This window comes from Sciurus vulgaris (assembly GCF_902686455.1).
Source record: "Sciurus vulgaris genome assembly, chromosome: 4".
In the NCBI taxonomy this organism is placed as follows: Eukaryota; Metazoa; Chordata; class Mammalia; order Rodentia; family Sciuridae; genus Sciurus; species Sciurus vulgaris.
Genome location: NC_136464.1, coordinates 88,973,468 through 88,992,870, shown reverse-complemented (window position 1 = coordinate 88,992,870; position 19,403 = coordinate 88,973,468). Strand labels below are relative to the sequence as shown.

Here is a 19,403-nt window from a genome sequence, read left to right as displayed (position 1 = left end):
TTCCCAATACACAATCACCTTGGTAAAAGGTGTCCCTTTGGGAGGTAGGAAGAAAGCTTAATGGTATAAATTTTTGGCAGCATACTGGCATCTTTCCTTACAGGCCTATGCTGCCTCCCATTCATTAAAAGATCCTGGCTCAAAAGTGATTAAAGGTCTGTAATTCTGTCTCTAAAAGATGAGACTTTTGTTCCACTTAACCTAGAGTTGTCCTGAATGTAGTAGACAAAAATGTTCTAAGGTATCAAACAGTCACTCAGAATCTTGATTCTTACAAATAAATATTTGAATAGGAGTAACCAATGGTGATATTTTATGTAATTGCTATTTCATACCATGGATTATTAGAATTCTATTTACTACTATGGAAGTCAATAATGCCTTTAAATATTATCAGATTAGAGAACCAATTCATATGGAACCAATGCTTAAGATTCTTTCTTCTAGAACCATTGTCAGTATGAAACTCTATATTCTAAATGGTTCTCCAGAGACAGAATCAATAAGCTGTGTATATATACAGCAAGAGAGATTTGTTTCGAGGAACTGGATCATGTGATTGACGGGGCTGGCAAGTCCAACATCTGGAGACCAGGACAAAGTTGATGATGCAACTTGATGATGCAAAGTTGATGATGCAGTCTTGCATCCAAAGGCCACCTGGAGGCAGAATTACTTCTTGCTCAATGGACTTCAGTCCTGCTTTTCCCCCTTCCCAATGCCTTCAACTAATTGGATGAGGATCACATAATGGAGAATAATCACTTTGCTCAAAGTCTACTGATCTAAAATTAATCGTACCTTTAAAAAATACCTTCATAGCTATATCCAGGTTAGTATTTGACCAGATTATTTGAGCACCATGACTAGCCAATTTGACACATAAAATTAACCATTGGACAAGCTAAAATTCTAGTAGACAAGATGAAAGAGGAAAGTCTTTATTGAAACTAAATTCCCTATAATACAAGTGAAAGAAAGAAAACAAGAATAAAAACAAAAAGAAAAAAAGCACATAGTACTGGTCACAATGCACATGTGTTATTTAAATAGTGATTTGTGGACTAAGAAGTCAGCAAAGATGTTTGTTACTTTATGCAACTAGTCAGTTAATATATCATGATAACTAAAGCAGGATGATTATTCTTTAAACACAGTAACCAATATATTTGTGCCACAAAAGTGAAGACTCTGTGTTGAGGTCAAATAAATTATTTCTCTGGCTCTCTTTCTTTTCTTTCCTTTTTGTATTTTTATTTGTGGTACTACAAATTGAACCCAAGACACTTTACTACTGAGCTATATTCGCAGCTCCTTTTTATTTTTTTTTTATTTTGAGATGGGGTCTTGCTAACCTGCTGAGAGTCTCACTAAGTGGCTCAGGTTGGCCTTGAACTTGCAATCCTCCTGCCTGAGCCTCCCAAGTTGCTTACAGGCATGTGTCACCACACCCGATTCTCTGGCTTTCTTGATGGAATATTCAGGAACCTCTATATATTCAAAAAATGTGTGAAGAAATCAAAAATATTTCTATGATTTCAGTTAAGTAGGCAGATTTTCAGAATAGATTATATTATATTATAAAGTAGATAAATTAGTGACCCTTAAAACAGAACTTGGTTGGAAAGTTTTACTTGATTTCCCTTAGTTTTAATAAATCAACTTCACTTTTTGAATCTTTGCATCTCTTTCTTTACTTTTCATTCTTTATACCCAGAATATAGTTCAAGCCAGATTAAATGTTAAATTTATCTAATGTCCTAAAATGAACTTACAATTATGAGAGGAACACTTTAAAGGCCTTTTCACTTTCAATTTTCTGGAAAGCTAAGTGCACATGTAGGAATAGAAATTACATAATTTTAAAAAGACCTTTTGCTTCTCAGAAGAGCACCAAATTGTTGGCAAGGTATTAAAATGTTTCATAATGGTTCATTATTCTGATTTTAGAAATATTCATCAATGCACTTTTTCACATTATCCCATGGAACATAGTAGAAATTATTTTAACTATCTTGGGAAGGAAAGCTTGGGATTTTTAATCATAAATCTATTTTAATCTGAATGAACCAACTAAATATGAAGTTATCAAATGATGGTTGTCACTGTGTTCCACTCTAATTTTTTATGACAACTACCTCAAATCTAGTGAGCAAAACACAAATAAAAATAATTAAAATCTAGTTTGGTAAGGAGAGGAGAATGGTCACAAAATACTGAGAAATTTGGAAAAACACAAAACAGCTTTGAGGAAAACAAAAAATGGCAAGATGAAGAGGCTAGGAAAGATAGAAGGGAAAGAAGCAAAGAAGGGTGGATAGATGGTTCTTACATGAACCACTGGTTCAAAGGCAAGAAAAAGAGAAGGATAAATTCCAGAAACCAAAAGTTCTGCAGAACTGCTGAGGCTAGAGTGGCAAAGAGAGGTAAAATTATTGTGCCATGCAAAAGAACATCACCATGACAATAACAAAGAGCCAAGAAAAAGCTTTAAGAAGAGAGCAGCATGCTCTGATTTTCATTGTAGGAAAATCTTTAGTAGCTGCTGTTAATGGATGGGAAAGTGAGGCAGCAAAACAGACAGCTGAGAGATAAAATGGGCTTTATCTAAATTGTCAGCAATGAGAATCAAGAAATTAAGGCAGATTATAGGGGTCTTAAGGAAGTAAAATCAAAGAAATTTGCAACAACTTTTTGGATATTACAGGTGACTCAAGTTTTCTGGTTTGAACAAATAGATGTTTTAGTCAGATTTTTCACTGCTGTGATCAAAAGATCCGACAAGAACAATTTTAGAGGAAAAATTTATTTTGGAGCACACGGTTTCAGAGGTCTTAGTTCATAGATGGCCAATTCCATTCTTTGAGGCCTCAGATGAGGCAGAACATCACGGCCAAAGAGTGTGGTAGAAGGAAGTGGCTCAGGATATGGCACCAGGAAGCAGAGAGAGGGAGTGCTCCTCACCAGGACAAAATATAAACCCAAAGGCACACCCACAAGGACACACCTCCTCCAGCCACATCCTACCTGCCTATACTTATCACCAAGTTAATCCCTATCAGAGGATTAATGCACTAATTAGATGAAGGTTCTCATAGCCCTATCATTTCACCTCTAAACTTTCTTGAATTGTCTCATACATGAGTTACTGGGGGACACCTTATATCTAAATCATAAAACTCTACACTTGGCCCCCAAAAGCTCAGGTTTATCTCCACAATGCAAAATATATTTAATTCATTTCCAAGAGTCCCCATAGTCAACAGTTCAAGAACTGCCCCAAAGTCCACGTACAAAGTCTCCTCTGAGACTCAAGGCAAACTCTCAGTTGTGAGCCCCTTTAAAACCAAAAGCAAGTTACATATACCCAAAATATAAAGCACAAAGTAAACACTTCCATTCCAAAATGAAGAAATAGGAACATAGAAAAAAGGAACTAGACCAAAGCAAGACTGAAATCCAGCTGGATAAACAAGTCCTGTACTTCCATGTCTAGTATCTGGAGCATATGGCATCATGATGTTTTCTCCAAGGGCTAGTATAGCTCCACCCCTGTGGTCTTGCTGGTTGCAGCCCACATGGCCCTTCAGTTGGCTTGTCTATGCTCAATTATTGCAGCTTTCCTTGGCAAAAGATCCACAGGACTGGCATTGTTGAGAACAGGGTGATATCTGTGCAGCTAGCTGTCTTAATTACCAGGATGCAGGCAGTTGCGACTGCACCCTCAAAAGCCAATACAGCGCAAACAGGACTGCTGGGCCCCCATGCTTATCGAGGTTGTTAAGAAATATTTGCCTGAGAAATGTGCAGCTGCCTAGAAACCTTATCTATCAAGGACAGGGGGGCCTAACTGCAACTCATCTCCTGCACAGTTCACCCCTTCCCTCCTCCCTTCTTCCTCTAGGACCGTTCAGTTCTGGTGGGACCCAATGAGAATCAAATAGATTGGCAGGACCCAACCAGAGGAGGACTAATGTTTAGCTGTTCAAATGTTAACCAATTAAAAAGAACACTGTAAAACTGTTTGCCTTTCATTATAAAAGCCTGCTGAACAAAGGCTCAGGGCCTCTTAGCGACACTGGTTACCGAGTGCGTGGAGGACCAGGCTCGAGCTTCCTAATAAATGACTCTTTGTTGCTTGCATTGATCGTGGTCTCTGGTGGTCTTTGTGGGGTCTCGAGCCGCTGGGCACAATAGCATTTATTAATTTCAGGGGTCTCCAACGCAGCTTTGGCTTCCTTCTCACATCATCACACATCACATTCTCAGGGGCTGCCCATAGGGACTACAACCCTGCTGCGTTTTGCTGAGCCTCCCAGGCCTTCCTTCAAAATCTCAGTGGAAGCCTCCATGACCCCCTAACTCAACATCCTGCATTCCTGCAGAACCAGCACCTGGTGGTCTGTCCCCATCTCAAGAAGCAGTTAAGCCTCCTGAGTCCATGGATGTAGCAGCCTTTAAGTGCCTGGGTCGCTGAGCATGGTAAAACAACTTCCTACACACCCTGTGCAAGCAGAGTGCTCCACTGGACTCTTCTCAAGAAAATTTTTACTTTTATATTCTTGAGCCTAAGATGGGTGCGGTCTTGCCAATTTCTAGATGCCCTCAAGCTATCTTTCCTATTGTCTCTGCCTAAAGTATTTAGCATTTCTTTCATGGCGGTATTGTTTTTAACAACCACACCTTCCTAAGCCCCAACTGTAGTGTTTTCTAGCCAAGCTGTTAGTTTCCCAAAACTTTCTGCTTTGTTTTTGTTCCCAATTATCACCATAAACTTGGTTAAACTGAAGCAATACCCATGCCACTGCCTGAATGCTATGCTGCCTAGAAATTTCTTCTAGATTAAGAAGTCTGTCACCTTTAAATTCAACTTCACAGAAAGTCTCAAAACATGGGCAAAATGTAGACCACTTCTTAACCAGAACATAACACAAATGGCCTCTAGTCCAATTTCCAATAGAGTCCTCCTCTTCTTGTTAGAAATACCCAGGTGCCACATAGAATCAAACATGTGCTCAGAAGTAGCGCAGCAAGGAAAACTTCATTTCTGCAGACAGGTGTCCTACTGCACAAAGTCTGGTAAGCAAGTACACTTGGATGGACAGACCACTTGTTTTTATCCCTAACTCAGCACTACCCCTTGCTCTGAAAGAAAGAGCTAAGGGTCATAATCTATGAAACTGGCTAATTTAAAACTGGGGAGAGCAAGGGGAAGGCTATAGTTAAAATGGCTATGACTGGATCTTACATCTCAATTAAGGCTAAATACTATATTCCAAAAATGGACCTTCAGACTTTCTATTTCTCACAAGCTCCCTCCTTTATTTCTTTTTATACACTTTGATGTCATTTTTCATTTTTGTCTTTGTACTCTTTGGAATTGCCATCCATCCTAGATACATTAACTTTTTGAGATGGAAATCACCCATGGTAATGAGTTCTCCCCTTTTAGCAGTCAGATTGCCATTCCTGTGATTAGGAGCACTTGGTAAGGTCCTTTCAGCTCAGTTGAAGCTTGCCTTCTTTCCAGGTCTTGATTAAAATCAAATATCCAGGCTGCAAGTGATAAATTACAAACTCCAAAATAGGAGTCTGAGCAGCAGCTCATAATAATCATGCCAGAAGAAAACAAAAAGAAAGAAAGAAACACAGGTCTCAAATTGACTCAGGACAAACCTGTGACTCTGCCAGAGATTCTGTGATATTTATCAGGCAATCCTGTATAAAAACCCTTCCTTTATAATCTCCCAGCTTTACTTACTTTCAGGAGAACTGACACGAATATACATCTCAAGTAAAAGAACCATTGTATTATATGTTAAATGTCCATAGATGGCAGCATTTTGGTTATACTCTTCTGCCAGGTGTTCAAGACAAATTTAGTCAAAATTGACCTTTTCTATCTACTGTTAGAGAAAGCTGAGAGTGGTGAGATTTGTCAAGGATCGCTCTTGGGAACTTATGAAAGCCTCTTGGCTCCTTTAGCTTTTCCTTTAGCAATTATGCTATCTGTCAGGATGGGTCATGGATTTGCTGACTGCATGTGGCTTCCCTTGGAAGTATCAGAGGCATTTCCCTCTCTATTGACCCTCCCTCTTTGCAAAATGTGCACTGGTTGGCTTCCTATCCTCTAGGGTCCTCTTGATAACTGACTAGGAGGTGTGGTGACTCTCCAGAGTTGCAGGGCCCATAGAGGCATCCTGTTGTTCCCTGGATCCTAGCTGACCTTAGAGGCAAGAGTCAAAATGTTGGCTGCTTTTTCCTTGGTCCTTTAAAATTCCTTAACTTTTTTTTTAACTGATGATGGATTTATTGGGATATTAAACTCATATTGAGGAGCATATATACACAGATATATATATATATAAATCTGCATATGTACATCTGTGTACAGATGTACACATATCTATGTACATATACATGCATAGATATATCTGTGTACACTTATTTATACATATACATGTATACCCAGGTGATCCTTCAGATGAATGGATTAAAAAATGTGATACACACACACACACACACCACATATATATGTATGTGTGTATATATATATATATATAGCTAGATAGATAGATGATGGAATATTACTCAGCCTTAAAGAAGAATGAAATTATGGCATTTGCCAGTAAATGGATGGAGCTGGAGTAATAACCCAATACCCAAAAACTCAAAAGTCAAATGTTTTCTCTGATAAGCAGATATTAATTTCTTAACTTTTGTCTCCACGTTTTGGTTTTAAACATTCAGTAAGTCAGTTTCACCAGTCTTGAAATAGAAGTACTGGGTTTTAAATTTCAACATCTATAATGTTATAGTTAACTGTTCCATTTAGTTGGGGTCAATATTAGTACCTGTTCTATAGGTGATAGCTTATTGTCTCAAATTAAATCAGGTTATTGTATTAGAAGAAGTGTTTCTGTCAAACACTAACTGGCAATAATTATGTTTTACAAGGAATATACAAAATGAAATTAACAAGAGCAAAAACATTATGCAAATTGGCATGATAGCTATAAACAAAGAAACATAATTTTTATAATTGCAAATCTTTACCTAGTTATGTATTATATCCCATGTTTATTTTGAGATCACAGTAATCTTTACAACAAAAATAATCTGTTTTGAACGTAACTTTAAATGTGCTTAATTCTGGCCTTCTTGGAGTCATCCTAACGTGGAACAAGGTGGCAAGCTATTCTTATCTCAGGTGAGACAAATCTGAGGTAAAGTGCTTTGTTTCTAAAGTTTATCTGTGCTTCTTAAATACCATTTTACAAAATTCTCATGTATTATTTCCTTAATCTATCTGAATATCAGTTAACATAATACAACATTACATTTGAAACATGAATCAAACAGAAAGGCTAGGAGAGCTCTTAAACAAATTAGACTCTCATTATTACCTTCAAAAAATATATTTAAATTCTCATTCTAGTGTAAAGATAACACAAAATTCTATGTAGATCTTATTGATAAAAGGTTACCTTTATCCAATTACAGAACATAATAACATACATAAATCCCCAATTAATTAAATTTGCCATTTGTATATGTCTAAAAGAGATTACCACTAAAGACAACTTTAGTTTGAAGAACTGAAGTGCTCTCCTAAGCTTTCAGATGTATTCATATCTCTAGTCACATATATTTAGGGTGTCTAGCAAAGCTGACTCAATTCATGTTTTAAAATTTTGACCAGAAAAGGGCTGGGGATATAGCTCAGTTGGTAGAGTGCTTGCCTTGTCTGCACAAGGTCCTGGGTTCAATCCCTACCACCACACACACACACACATACACAAACAAAAACAAAACATCACTGTCCAGAAGAGAACGAATCCCCATTAATGCCTCTCTTTTAAGGTGGGTATTTTATTTATTTTCCCCCCCTGGGGCAAGTTATTTCTTCCTTGAACAAAATCTTGGTTAAGATAACATTAACTACCTTTCTCAAGGTCCCTTTGACCCAAAGGCCTTGCTCATTTTTAGCAGAACTCCAGCAGAGCAGGCTTTGTTTCCTTTTCCTAGGAGGAACTTCCAAATGAAGTTGTTGCTTTGGGGTGGGAAGGTTATCTGTACATTTAATTCACACAACAAATTTTATCTCACGAAAGGGATCAAACAATCTGACATATACAAAAAAGATACTGTTCCTTAATCTCCCCAAACCCCGCCCAGGGCTGCATTCAAGGGGTTGGAGCACAGAATATTACTAAGCCTGACCTGCACCCCTTATCATTATCATAATGCCATAAACTTTAAGTGAGTTCCCCACTGTCAATTGTACCCAGGGGCTCTTTTTGAGTCTTTTTCTTACAGTAAGCATATTGATACCCAATGGAGGAGGCCCTTTCCATTCCTTTCCTTTAGGTATCCTTAAAAATCCCTTTGCATAGGCTGTCAACAAAACATAGCTTGGCTTTTGTTTCTGTTCCTCACAGGCATTGTATACCATAAATGCACTATCAACTAGTTATGAGGGTTTATGTCAGTTTCCCTCTCTGTCCATTGAAGGTCACATTGACCATAGAGACTGTTAGGGACCTCTATTCAGAAATTGGCATGGCCAAGACACAGATGCTTGCATACATAAGGACTCTAGGAGGATCCTGCATTTTAGCTCTGTAGGCAACATGCAGAACTCCCCTGGACAAATGGAGTACCCTAACAGGTGTTAAAAGGGCAGACCATTTTTGTCCCCAGGTTATAATCTAATAGCACTGGAACCCACTGTACATACTTTATGACTGACAGTTTTCACCCCCTGAATAAGATAGGATAGCTAATCATTAGGACCTCAGGGTAATGGTCCCCTATTAAGACTTTTTTCAAATATAAAGACCACCCCTTGAGGTTAAACATTCTAGTCAACTCCTTTGTCCCAGAGCAGCAGGGGAAAATGGAAGTGGGGATGGACCCAAATGGAGGTTACAGAAAAATTTAGACTCAAAGACCAAAAGCACATAGTCAACTAGAAATTAATGGCCCAAGCCAATAGCCTTGATACTTCCCAATACCTGAACAACCATTAGCCCCAGTACATTTTTTTTTTAATATCTGTTCAGCATTATTCAGAAGCCATAAGTTCCCAGACTAGTACACCAAATAGAAACCCTCTGTAGGTTCCCCCTCACATCACAGGAGCTCCATATTCTCTCATTCTAACAAATCTTACTCCTTTCATTTTTGTCCTCTGCTACCATCTGTGGATTTCATTCTTTGAACCCACGAGACAGGGATCCAGAAAGAAATCGATGAGGCCTACAACTTGTATGGACCCAACCCACCAGAAGAAGTGGTGAATTGAGCCCCATTCTCAAACACCAGTCTTATTCCCATGGGCAAAAAGGGGCTGGAAGACAGGGCAGAGGCTGGGTCTTCTTTGCCCATTTCGCTATAGCCCAAGAAGCTTTCCTGGGATTTTTTAACCCAGCCCAAGGCTGGTGTCCCTGACTCATAGCAAGATGATTTGCAACTGCATGGGGCCAAGCTGAGAAATAGTGCTGGGATTGCCAGTACTAACTTTAAGGAATTTAAATATTTTCTTTTTTTATTTACTAATTTATAAAGACATATTAAATAGACCCAAATATATGTTACCTCATGGAATTCAAGAAGTCAAGAGTATTTGAACTTACCCTAGATTTTTTCTAGTATTTTAACTTTGCAATTAAATCAGATGTCTCTTCTAACAAGCACATTTATGGAGATGTTAAAACCAATTTACCTATTTCTAACTTAGGTTCATGAAAACAAATGTATCAAATAAGACTACGACTTTAAGTCAGTTATCAGTTATTCATGGCAAAGAAAAATCTTCAGAAGCAGTGGATATTACACTTTAAACATTTTATAGAAACCAACAGTCCGATCAGAAGGCCACCTAGAAAATCATTAACTTTGCTTTGACAGTGATAAATGTTTTTTTAAAATTCTTTTCTTACATGTATGTAGGGTAATAATGTTTGTCTCACAATCTACCGTACTTCCCTTCCCCACACACCCCACTCCTACCCTCACTCCCCTCTGTACAATCCAAAGTTCCTTCATTCTTCCCTACTCATCCCCACTATAGATCAGCATCCACTTACCAGAGAAAACATTTGGTCTTTGGTTTTTTGGGATGGGCTTATTTCACAGAGCATGATATTCTCCAGTTCCATCCATTTACCTGCAAATGCCATAATTTCATTCTTCTTTACAGTTGAGTAATATTCCATTGTATATTATATGTATATGTACCACATTTTCTTTATCTATTCATCTGTTGAGGGCATCTAGGTTGGTTCCATAGTTTGCTATTGTGAACTGAGCTGCTTTAAACATTGATGTGGTTGTGTCACTGTAGTATGCTGACTTTAAGTCCTTTGGGTATAGGCCAAGGAGTGGGATAGCTGGGTCAAATGGTGGTTTAATTCCAAATTTTCTGAGTAATCTCCATATTGCTTTCCAATGTGGTTTCACTAATCTGCAGTCCCACCAGCAACATATGAGTGTACCTTTTCCCACACATCCTTGCCAACACTTATTATTGCTTATATCCTTGATAATTGCCATTTTGACTGGAGTGAGATGAAATATTAGAGCAGTTTTGACTTGCATTTCTCTAATTGCAAGAGATGACAGCCATTTTTTTCATATGTTTGTTGATCAATTGCATTTCTTTTTCTGAGAAGTGTCTGTTCAGTTCCTTGTCCCATGTATTGATTGGGTTATTTGTTTTTTTGGTGTTAAGATTTTTGAGTTCTTTATATATCTTGGAGATTAGTGCTGACTTGCATGTGGTGAAGATACTTTCCCATTCTGTAGGCTCTCTCTTCAAATTATTATTATTATTTTTTTGTGTGTGTGTGTGTGGTGCTGGGGATTGAACCCAGGGCCTTGTGCATGCAAGGCAAGCACTCTACCAACTGAGCTATCTCCCCAGCCCTCTTCAAATTATTGTTTCATTTGCTGAGAAAAAGCTTTTTAGCTTGAATTCATCCCATTTATTGGTTATTAATTTTACTTCTTGCACTTCGGGAGTCTTGTTAAGGAAGTCAGATCCTAAGCCTACATGATGAAGATTTGGGCCTGCTCTTTCTTCTATTAGGCACAGGGTCTCTGTTTTACTGCCTAAGTCTTTGATCCACTTTGAGCTGATTTTTGTGCAGGGTGAGAGATAGAAGTTTAATTTCATTTTCTTACATATGGATTTCCAGTTTTCCCAGCACCATTTGTTAAATAGCCTATCTTTTCTCCAATGTATATTTCTGGCACATTTGTCTAGTATGACATAGTATATTTATGTTGGTTTGAGATTGACTCGTTTTGTTGAAATTTTATTTAAAAGCCAGGTCCAATCCAGCACCACCAGTGAGACTTACACACCAGGGTTGCAGGCCTAGAGACTCAGGCCTAGACCAGTTGGGCACCAGGCCTCATTCTAGTGCTGGTGTTGTGACTGACCATCTGTCAACATGGAGGCGCCACTGCCCACTAGCAGGGATTATACCCCACCAGGAGGTCACCACCCCTAGAAGGGCAGCATCCTTTTTGGGTGACTGCATTATCAAGTTCCTCCAAGATATCAGACTACTGAAGACTAGGAGGTGAGCTATTGGAAACCTGCAGGACACTATAAGTCTATAGGGGGGAAACTGCAATACCTCAGATTTGCACTCCTAGAGGGGAAGATACATGAGCAATATGAGAAAACAAGGGAAGAAAGTGTCCCAAACAAACCTAGATGCTATATCAATAAAATACAATGACAACATGGCAGAAGAAATGTCTGCAAGGGAGTTCAGAATGTACATAATTAAAATGATCACAGAAGCAAACAATAAGAAAAGAGAGCAAATGCAGGCATCGAATGATTACACCAATCAACAGTTAAAAGAGCAAATGCAGGAAGCAAAGGAGCATTTCAATAAAAACATAGAGATTCTGAAAATAAAATTCTTGAAATGAAGGAAATAATAAACCAAGTTAAAAACTCCATAGAAAGCATAATCAATAGAATAGAACACCTGGAAGACAGAACCTCAGACACTGAACACAAAATATTTAATCTGGAAAACAAAGTTGACCAAACAGAGAAGATGGTAAAAAATCATGAACAGAAACTCCAAGAATTATGGGATATCATGAAAAGGCCAAATTTAAGAATTATTGGGACTGAAGAAGGCACAGAGAAACGAATAAAGGAATGAACAATCTATTCAATGAAATAATATCAGAAAATTTCCCAAATCTGAAGAATGAAATGGAAAGCCAAATACAAGAGGCTTAGAGGACACCAGATGTACAAAATTACAATAGACCCACACCAAAGCACATTATAATGAAAATACCTAATATACAAAATAAAGAGAATTTTAAAGGCTGCAAGAGAAAAAAATCAAATTACATTCAGAGGGAAGACAATACGGATATCAGCAGATTTCTCAACCCACACCCTAAAAGCTAGAAGAGCCTGGAACAACATTTTTCAAGCTCTGAAAAAAATGGATGCCAACCAAGAATCATATACCCAGCAAAACTTACCTTCAGATTTGATGACAAAATAAAATCCTTCCACGATAAACAAAAGCTAAGAGAAATTACAAAGAGAAGGCTGGCACTATAGAACATTCTCAGCAAGATATTCCATGAGGAAGAGATGAAAAACAATGATATAAATCAGCAAAGGGAGAAACTACCCTAAAGGAATAGCCAAATAAAGGAGAAACCATGTCAAGTTGAAAACCAAAAATAAACCAAAATGACTGGGAATACAAATCATATCTCAATAATAACCCTGAATGTTAATGGCCTGAACTCATCAATCAAAAGACACAGACTGGAAGATTGGATTAAGAAGAAAGATCCAACAATATGCTGCATTCAAGAGACTCACCTCATAGAAAAAGATACCCACAGACTAAAGGTGAAAGGATGGGAAAAACACCATGCACATGGACTCAGTAAAAAAGCAGGGGTATCCATCCTCATATCAGATAAAGTGGACTTCAAGCCAAAGTTAGAAGAGATAAAGAAGGACATTTCATACTTCTTAAGGGAAGCATAAATCAGCAAGACATAACAATCATAAATATTTATGCCCCGAACAATGGCTCATCCATGCACGTCAAACAAATCCTTCTCAATTCGAGGAATCAAATAGACCACAACACAATAATACTAGGTGACTTTAACACACCTCTCTCACCACTGGACAGATCTTCCAAACAAAAATTGAACAAAGAAACCATAGATCTCAACAACATAATCGATAATTTAGACTTAACAGACATATATAGAATATTCCATCCATCAATGAGCATATACACTTTCTTCTCAGCAGCACATGGATCCTTCTCTAATATAGACCATATGTTATGCCAGAAAGCTACTGTTAGCAAATACAAAAAGATAGAGATACTACCTTGTATTCTATCAGATGACAATGGAATGGAATTAGAAAAAAATGACAGAATAAAAAACAAAAACTACTCCAATACCTGGAGATTAAATAATACACTACTGAATGATGCATGGATAAGAGAAGATATCAGGTGGGAAATAAAAAAATTCTTAGAGATAAATGAGAACAAAGATACATCCTATCAAAATATCTGGGGCACTATGAAAGCAGTACTTAGAAAAAAATTTATTCCAGGGAGCGCATTCAATAAAAGAAGAAAGAGTCAACAAATAAACTACCTAACACTACAGCTCAAAGTCCTAGAAAAAGAAGAGCAGATTAACACCAGAAGTAATAGAATACAGGAAATAGTTAAAATCAGAGCTGAAAATAATGAAATTGAAACAAAAGGAACAATCAAAAAACTTGACAAAGTAAAAAGTTGGTTCTTTGAAAAAATAAAATCGATAAACCCTTAGCCACACCAACGAAGAAGGAGAGAGAAAACTCAAATTACTAAAATTCGGAATGAACAATGAAATATCACGACAGACACAATTGAAAATACAAACATAATTAGAAGCTGTTTTGAAAATCTATACTCCAACAAAGTAGAAAATCTCAAAGACATAAACAGGTTTCTAGAGACATATGATCAACCCAAACTGAACGAGGAGGACATACACAATTTAAATAGATCAATTTCAAGCAATGAAATAGAAGAAGTCATCAAAAGCCTACCAACAAAGAAAAGCCTGAGACCAGATGGATTCTCAGTCGAGTTCTACAAGACCTTGAAAGAAGAGCTCATTCCAATACTCCTCAAAGTATTCCATGAAATGGAAGAGGAGGGAACACTTCCAAACTCATTCTATGAAGCCAATATCACCCTGATACCAAAACCAGAGACACATGAAGGAAAGAAAATTTCAGATCAATATCCTTAATGAACACAGATGCAAAAATTCTTAATACAATTTTAGCAAATTGCATACAAAAACATATTAAAAAGATAGTGCACCATGATCAAGTGGGTTTTGTCCCAGGGATGCAAGGTTGGTTCAACATCCAGAAATCAATAAATGTAATTCACCATATCAACAGACTTAAAGTCAAGAATCACATGATTATGTCAATAGATGCAGAAAAAGCATTTGATATAATATAGCACCCCTTCATGCTCAAAACACTAGAAAAAATAGGGATAGTAGGAACATTCCTCAACATTGTAAAGGCTATCTATACTAAGCCCATGCCCAACATCAGTCTAAATGGAGAAAAACTGAAAGCATTCCCCCTAGAAACTACAACAAGGCAGGGATGCCCTCTTTTACCACTGCTATTCAACATCATCCTTGAAACTCTAGCCAGAGCAATTAGGCAGACCAAGAAAATTAAAGGGATACAAATAGGAAAAGAAGAACTCAAACTATCACTATTTGCCAATGACACGATTCTATATTTAGAGGAGCTGAAAAATTCCACCAGAAAACTTCTAGAACTCATAAATGAATTCAGAAATGTAGCAGGATATAAAATCAATGCTCATAAGTCTAATGCATTTTTATTCATAAGTGATGAATATTTGGAAAGAGAAGTTAGGAAAACTACCCCATTCACAATATCCTCAAAAAAAATATATTTGGGAATCAAACTAACAAAAGAGATGAAAATCCTCTACAATGAAAACTAAAGAACAATAAAGAAGGAAATTAAAGAAAATCTTAGAAGATGGAAAGATCTCCCATATTCTTGGATAGGCAGAATTAATATTGTCAAAATGGCCATACTACCAAAAGTGCTATACAAATTCAATGCAATTTCAAGTAAAATCCCAATGATGTACCTAATAGAAACACAGCAAGAAATCATGAAATTCATTTGGAAGAATAAGAGACCCAGAAATTCTTAGCAGGAAGAGTGAAGCAGGGGGTATCACAATACCAGAACTCAACTATAGAGCAATAGTAACAAAAACAGCATGGTACTGGCACCAATATAGACAGGTAAATCAATAGTACAGAATAGAGGACACAGAGACAAACCCACATAAATACAATTTTCTTATGCTAGACAAAGGTGCCAAAAACATACAATGGAGAAAAGACAGGCTCTTCAACAAATGGTGCTGGCAAAACTAGAAATCCATATGCAGCAGAATAAAACTAAACCCCTATCTCTCACCCTGCACAAAACTCAACTCAAAATAGATCAAGGACCTTGGAATCAGACCAGAGACCCTGCACCTAACAGAAGAAAAAGTAGGTCCAAATCTTCATGTCAGATTAGGACCAGACTTCCTTAACATGACTCCCAAAGCACAAGAAATAAAAGCAGGAATCAATAATTGGGAAAGATTCAAACTAAAAAGCTTTTTCTCAGCAAAGGAAACTATCAGCATATGAAGAGAGAGCCTACAGAGTGGGAGAAAATCTTTGCCACACATACTTCAGATAGAGCACTAATCTCCAGAATCTATAAAGAACTCAAAAAACTTTACACCAAGAATACAAATAACACAGTCAACAAATGGGCTAAGGAAATGAACAGATACTTCACAGAAGAAGATGTACAAGCAATCAACAGATATATGAAAAAAATGTTCAACATCTCTAGTAATAAGAGAAATGCAAATCAAAACTACCCTAAGATTCCATCTCACCCCAATTAGAATGGTGATTATCAAGAATACAAGCAACAATAGGTGTTGGTGAGGGTGTGGGGGAAAAGGAACACTCATGCAATGCTGGTGTGGTTGCAAATTAGTGCAGCCACTCTGGAACATTTCCTTAGAAAACTTGGAATGAAACCACTACTTGGCCCAGTTATCTCACTCCTTGGTCTATAACCAAAGGACTTAAAATCAGCATACTACAGTGATGCAGCCATGTCAATGTTCATAGTTGCTCAATTCACAATAGCTAGATTGTGGAACCAACCTAGATGCCCTTCAATTGATGAATGGATAAAGAAACTGTGGTATATATACACAATGGAATATTACTCAGACATAAAGAAGAATAAAATTATGGCACTTGCAGGCAAATGGATGAAATTGGACACTATCATGCTAAGTGAGATAAACCCATCCCAAAAAAACCAAAGGCTGAATGATCTCTCTGATACAAAACAGTGGGTGGGAGGAAGGCAAGAATGATGAACGGATGGATTGTGTAGAGGAAAAAGAGGATGGGGGAGGTGGGGGAAGAAATATAACAATGAGTACATGTATGATTACACAAAGGGCACAACTCTACTCATGTACAACCAGAGAAACAAGTTGCACCCCATTTGTTTACAATGAATCAAAATAAATAAATTTTTAAATAAATAAAATTAAAATTAGAAAAGAGAAATTTACATGTAGAAAAAAAAAGGTTTTTTTTTTTTATGCCACAAGAAATGAAAGGCATTTGGACCCATTCATTAAATTTATAACTACTCATTTATCTACAAGTCAATTTTGATACCATGCACATGATATAGTCACAAGAACATATATAGACATCACATACAATATTCACATGTATACAGACAGGAAACAAACCTTTGGTAGCTCTTCACCAGGTATTAAATTAAGAATAATTAAATTATTCTAATTAATCTAATAATTTAAGAATTATTAGATTTAACCCTTTGGAAATGAAAATAGAGCCCATATCACAGATTTTTACAGTATGACCCAGGCATGAAAAGGGCCTGTGCAGTTGGGATCATCAGGAATAGTCTGAGAGCCATGGCAGATGCTAAAATCAAAGGTTCAGGTGGCCACTCATCGTCTATAGAGGCAGATTTACTCCGTCCATAACCACTGCTTATTTTATCTGCTTAGGACTCTTCAAAGGAAAACAAGACTTGTTTGTATGGAATCTTTCCATTATCATTCCCTGTCCCGAGGCCTAGAATTTTTATTCCCCATTTTCTGTAGGTTCCCTTATACAAGTTTTCCCCATGCTGCAAATCAACTTTTGATTTTGAATCTGTTGTTGGCCTTAGGGATAGCAGGTTTCCTCCCCAAGTCTGAGGCCACCACAAGGCAGTGGGACGCATCTCCTCTGAGGAGGGAGTCCCCACAACCCCTTGAGTGACATATACAGACCTCACATTAAGTGCCGAAATTGTTAGAAATATCAGAGTGCCATAGGAATCACACGTGCTCAGAAGTAGCTCAGCAAGGTAAACTATTTCGGCAGAATGGTTTGTTACTGAACAAATTCTGGCAAGCAAGCACACAGTCTTGGGCAGGCAGTCTGCTGATTTTAGGCCTACACAAAACTGCCCCTTGTTCTGATGGGAGGAACTCAAGGTCACAATCTATGCAACTGGATAATTTTAAAACTAGGGAAGGCAAAGGGAAGGACTATAGTTAAAATGGCCTCAATTGGATCTATATCCCAATTAAAGCTAAATACTATATTCTGAAAATGGGCCATCAGACTTTCTATTTCTCACACTCTAAACCTCACGAGTCCACTCTTTACTCTCCATAGTCAGATAAGCATTCTGGTCTTCTGAGCTCCTACCTGAATATGCCCAGGTAAAATACTGGAGCTGCTAGAGCTGTTTGTCATGGTTACAGATCAAAATCACTCATAGAAAGTCATCCAACCCTCTTTTTACCTTTTCCAAAATATAAACAGGAAAGTAATCAAAACCATTTTTAGCTTACATGGAAGAATATCTCTGTATCTGTTTTTTTCTCTGTTCAATGGTTCATTCCCAGAGTTGAACTCACCAGGAAGATTCTTAAGTTCCAAGTCCTTTAAAAGTGAAAAAAAAAAAGGAAGTGTTGATTTACTCTAATCCAAAATAGGAAAAATACCGTACTTGTTTAGTGTTTGTGATCCTTTAACCCTTTCATGATATGACCTGCTATTTAATGTATTATTTAATAAAGCAGATAAATTAGAACCTCATTTGAAAAGTACACTATACAATATCTTAAACTGGAGATGCCAATCAGTGAGCTGCTTGATAAGAAAATGTTAAATTCTTTGAATATACTTTCTCCCTGAACTTCACAGTTTTCCTTTTTAATAAACAAAGGAAACATTGAATACTCATTTCTTAGGTTCTAACCATAAGTCTATTATTTCATAAACAAAAAAAACATATCTTCTATAAAAACATATAAAAATATAAAGTCTTAAAATTTATTTCTTGAAGAAATTATAGCTTGGACAACAATTAAAGTAGTCTTCTTTTTGAAAAATTTCTTCACCAAGTGTGAATTCCACAAACATTTATCAAGTATTTAGTATGCATCTGGCACTAATTTAGATATTGGAATACAATAATGAAACAGAAAATAGCCTCAAACTTAAGGAATGAATACAGTAAGAAGAGAACATGTAAATCAAATACCACAGGACCAGTATAAGAAACACTAGTACTAATGACAGCACCAGATTTATGCCTGAACTTCTTCATATAACTGTATGAAGAAAAGCACCTAAAAAGGAAGTAGTGTATGAATTGGTCCTGAGTAAGTCATCAAAAGTCAGTCATATTAAAGTCAGTGAGTGTGCGGAAGAAAAGGACAGTGAAGACAGTGAAGGGGTATCATTTCAGGCAGAAGTCATGAAGGCATACATGATCTCCTGGGGAAAGAATAAACACCATGGTAACAAGAGCACAGAGCATGGTCTATTACAAAGATAGACTAAAACTAGGAAACACCATACAAAGTCATTCCTCAATATCTACTGGAAACTGGTTCCAAAAACCCCCATGAATGTACATGGATACCAAAATTTGTGTATTCTCAAGTTCCTTACATAAAATGGTGTAGTATTTATATATAATCTATGTATATCCTCTCATGTACTTTAAAGCATCTGTACATTACTTATGCCTTATATAATGTAAATGCTATATAGTTGTTATACTGTATTGCTTAGGGAATAATGACAGGAAAAAAGTCTGTACATGTTTAGTATATATGTATATTTTCTAATAATTTTGATCTGTAGTTGGTTCAATACATGAATGAGGAACCCACAGATAACCAAGTATA

The 19,403-nt window shown here is 37.0% G+C and overlaps 1 protein-coding gene across 1 annotated transcript in view; it reads right to left on the bottom strand.

Moving 5' to 3' along the window:
- PTPN20 (protein tyrosine phosphatase non-receptor type 20) overlaps window positions 1-19,403 on the bottom strand; it is a gene marked incomplete at its 5' end in the record, with an annotated part of 48,879 nt that overhangs the window by 17,504 nt on the left and 11,972 nt on the right. The window contains one exon of the mRNA XM_079135872.1: window positions 18,057-18,147. Within this exon, the coding sequence (XP_078991998.1) occupies window positions 18,057-18,147 (91 nt within the window). The remainder of the gene's footprint in view (window positions 1-18,056; window positions 18,148-19,403) is intronic.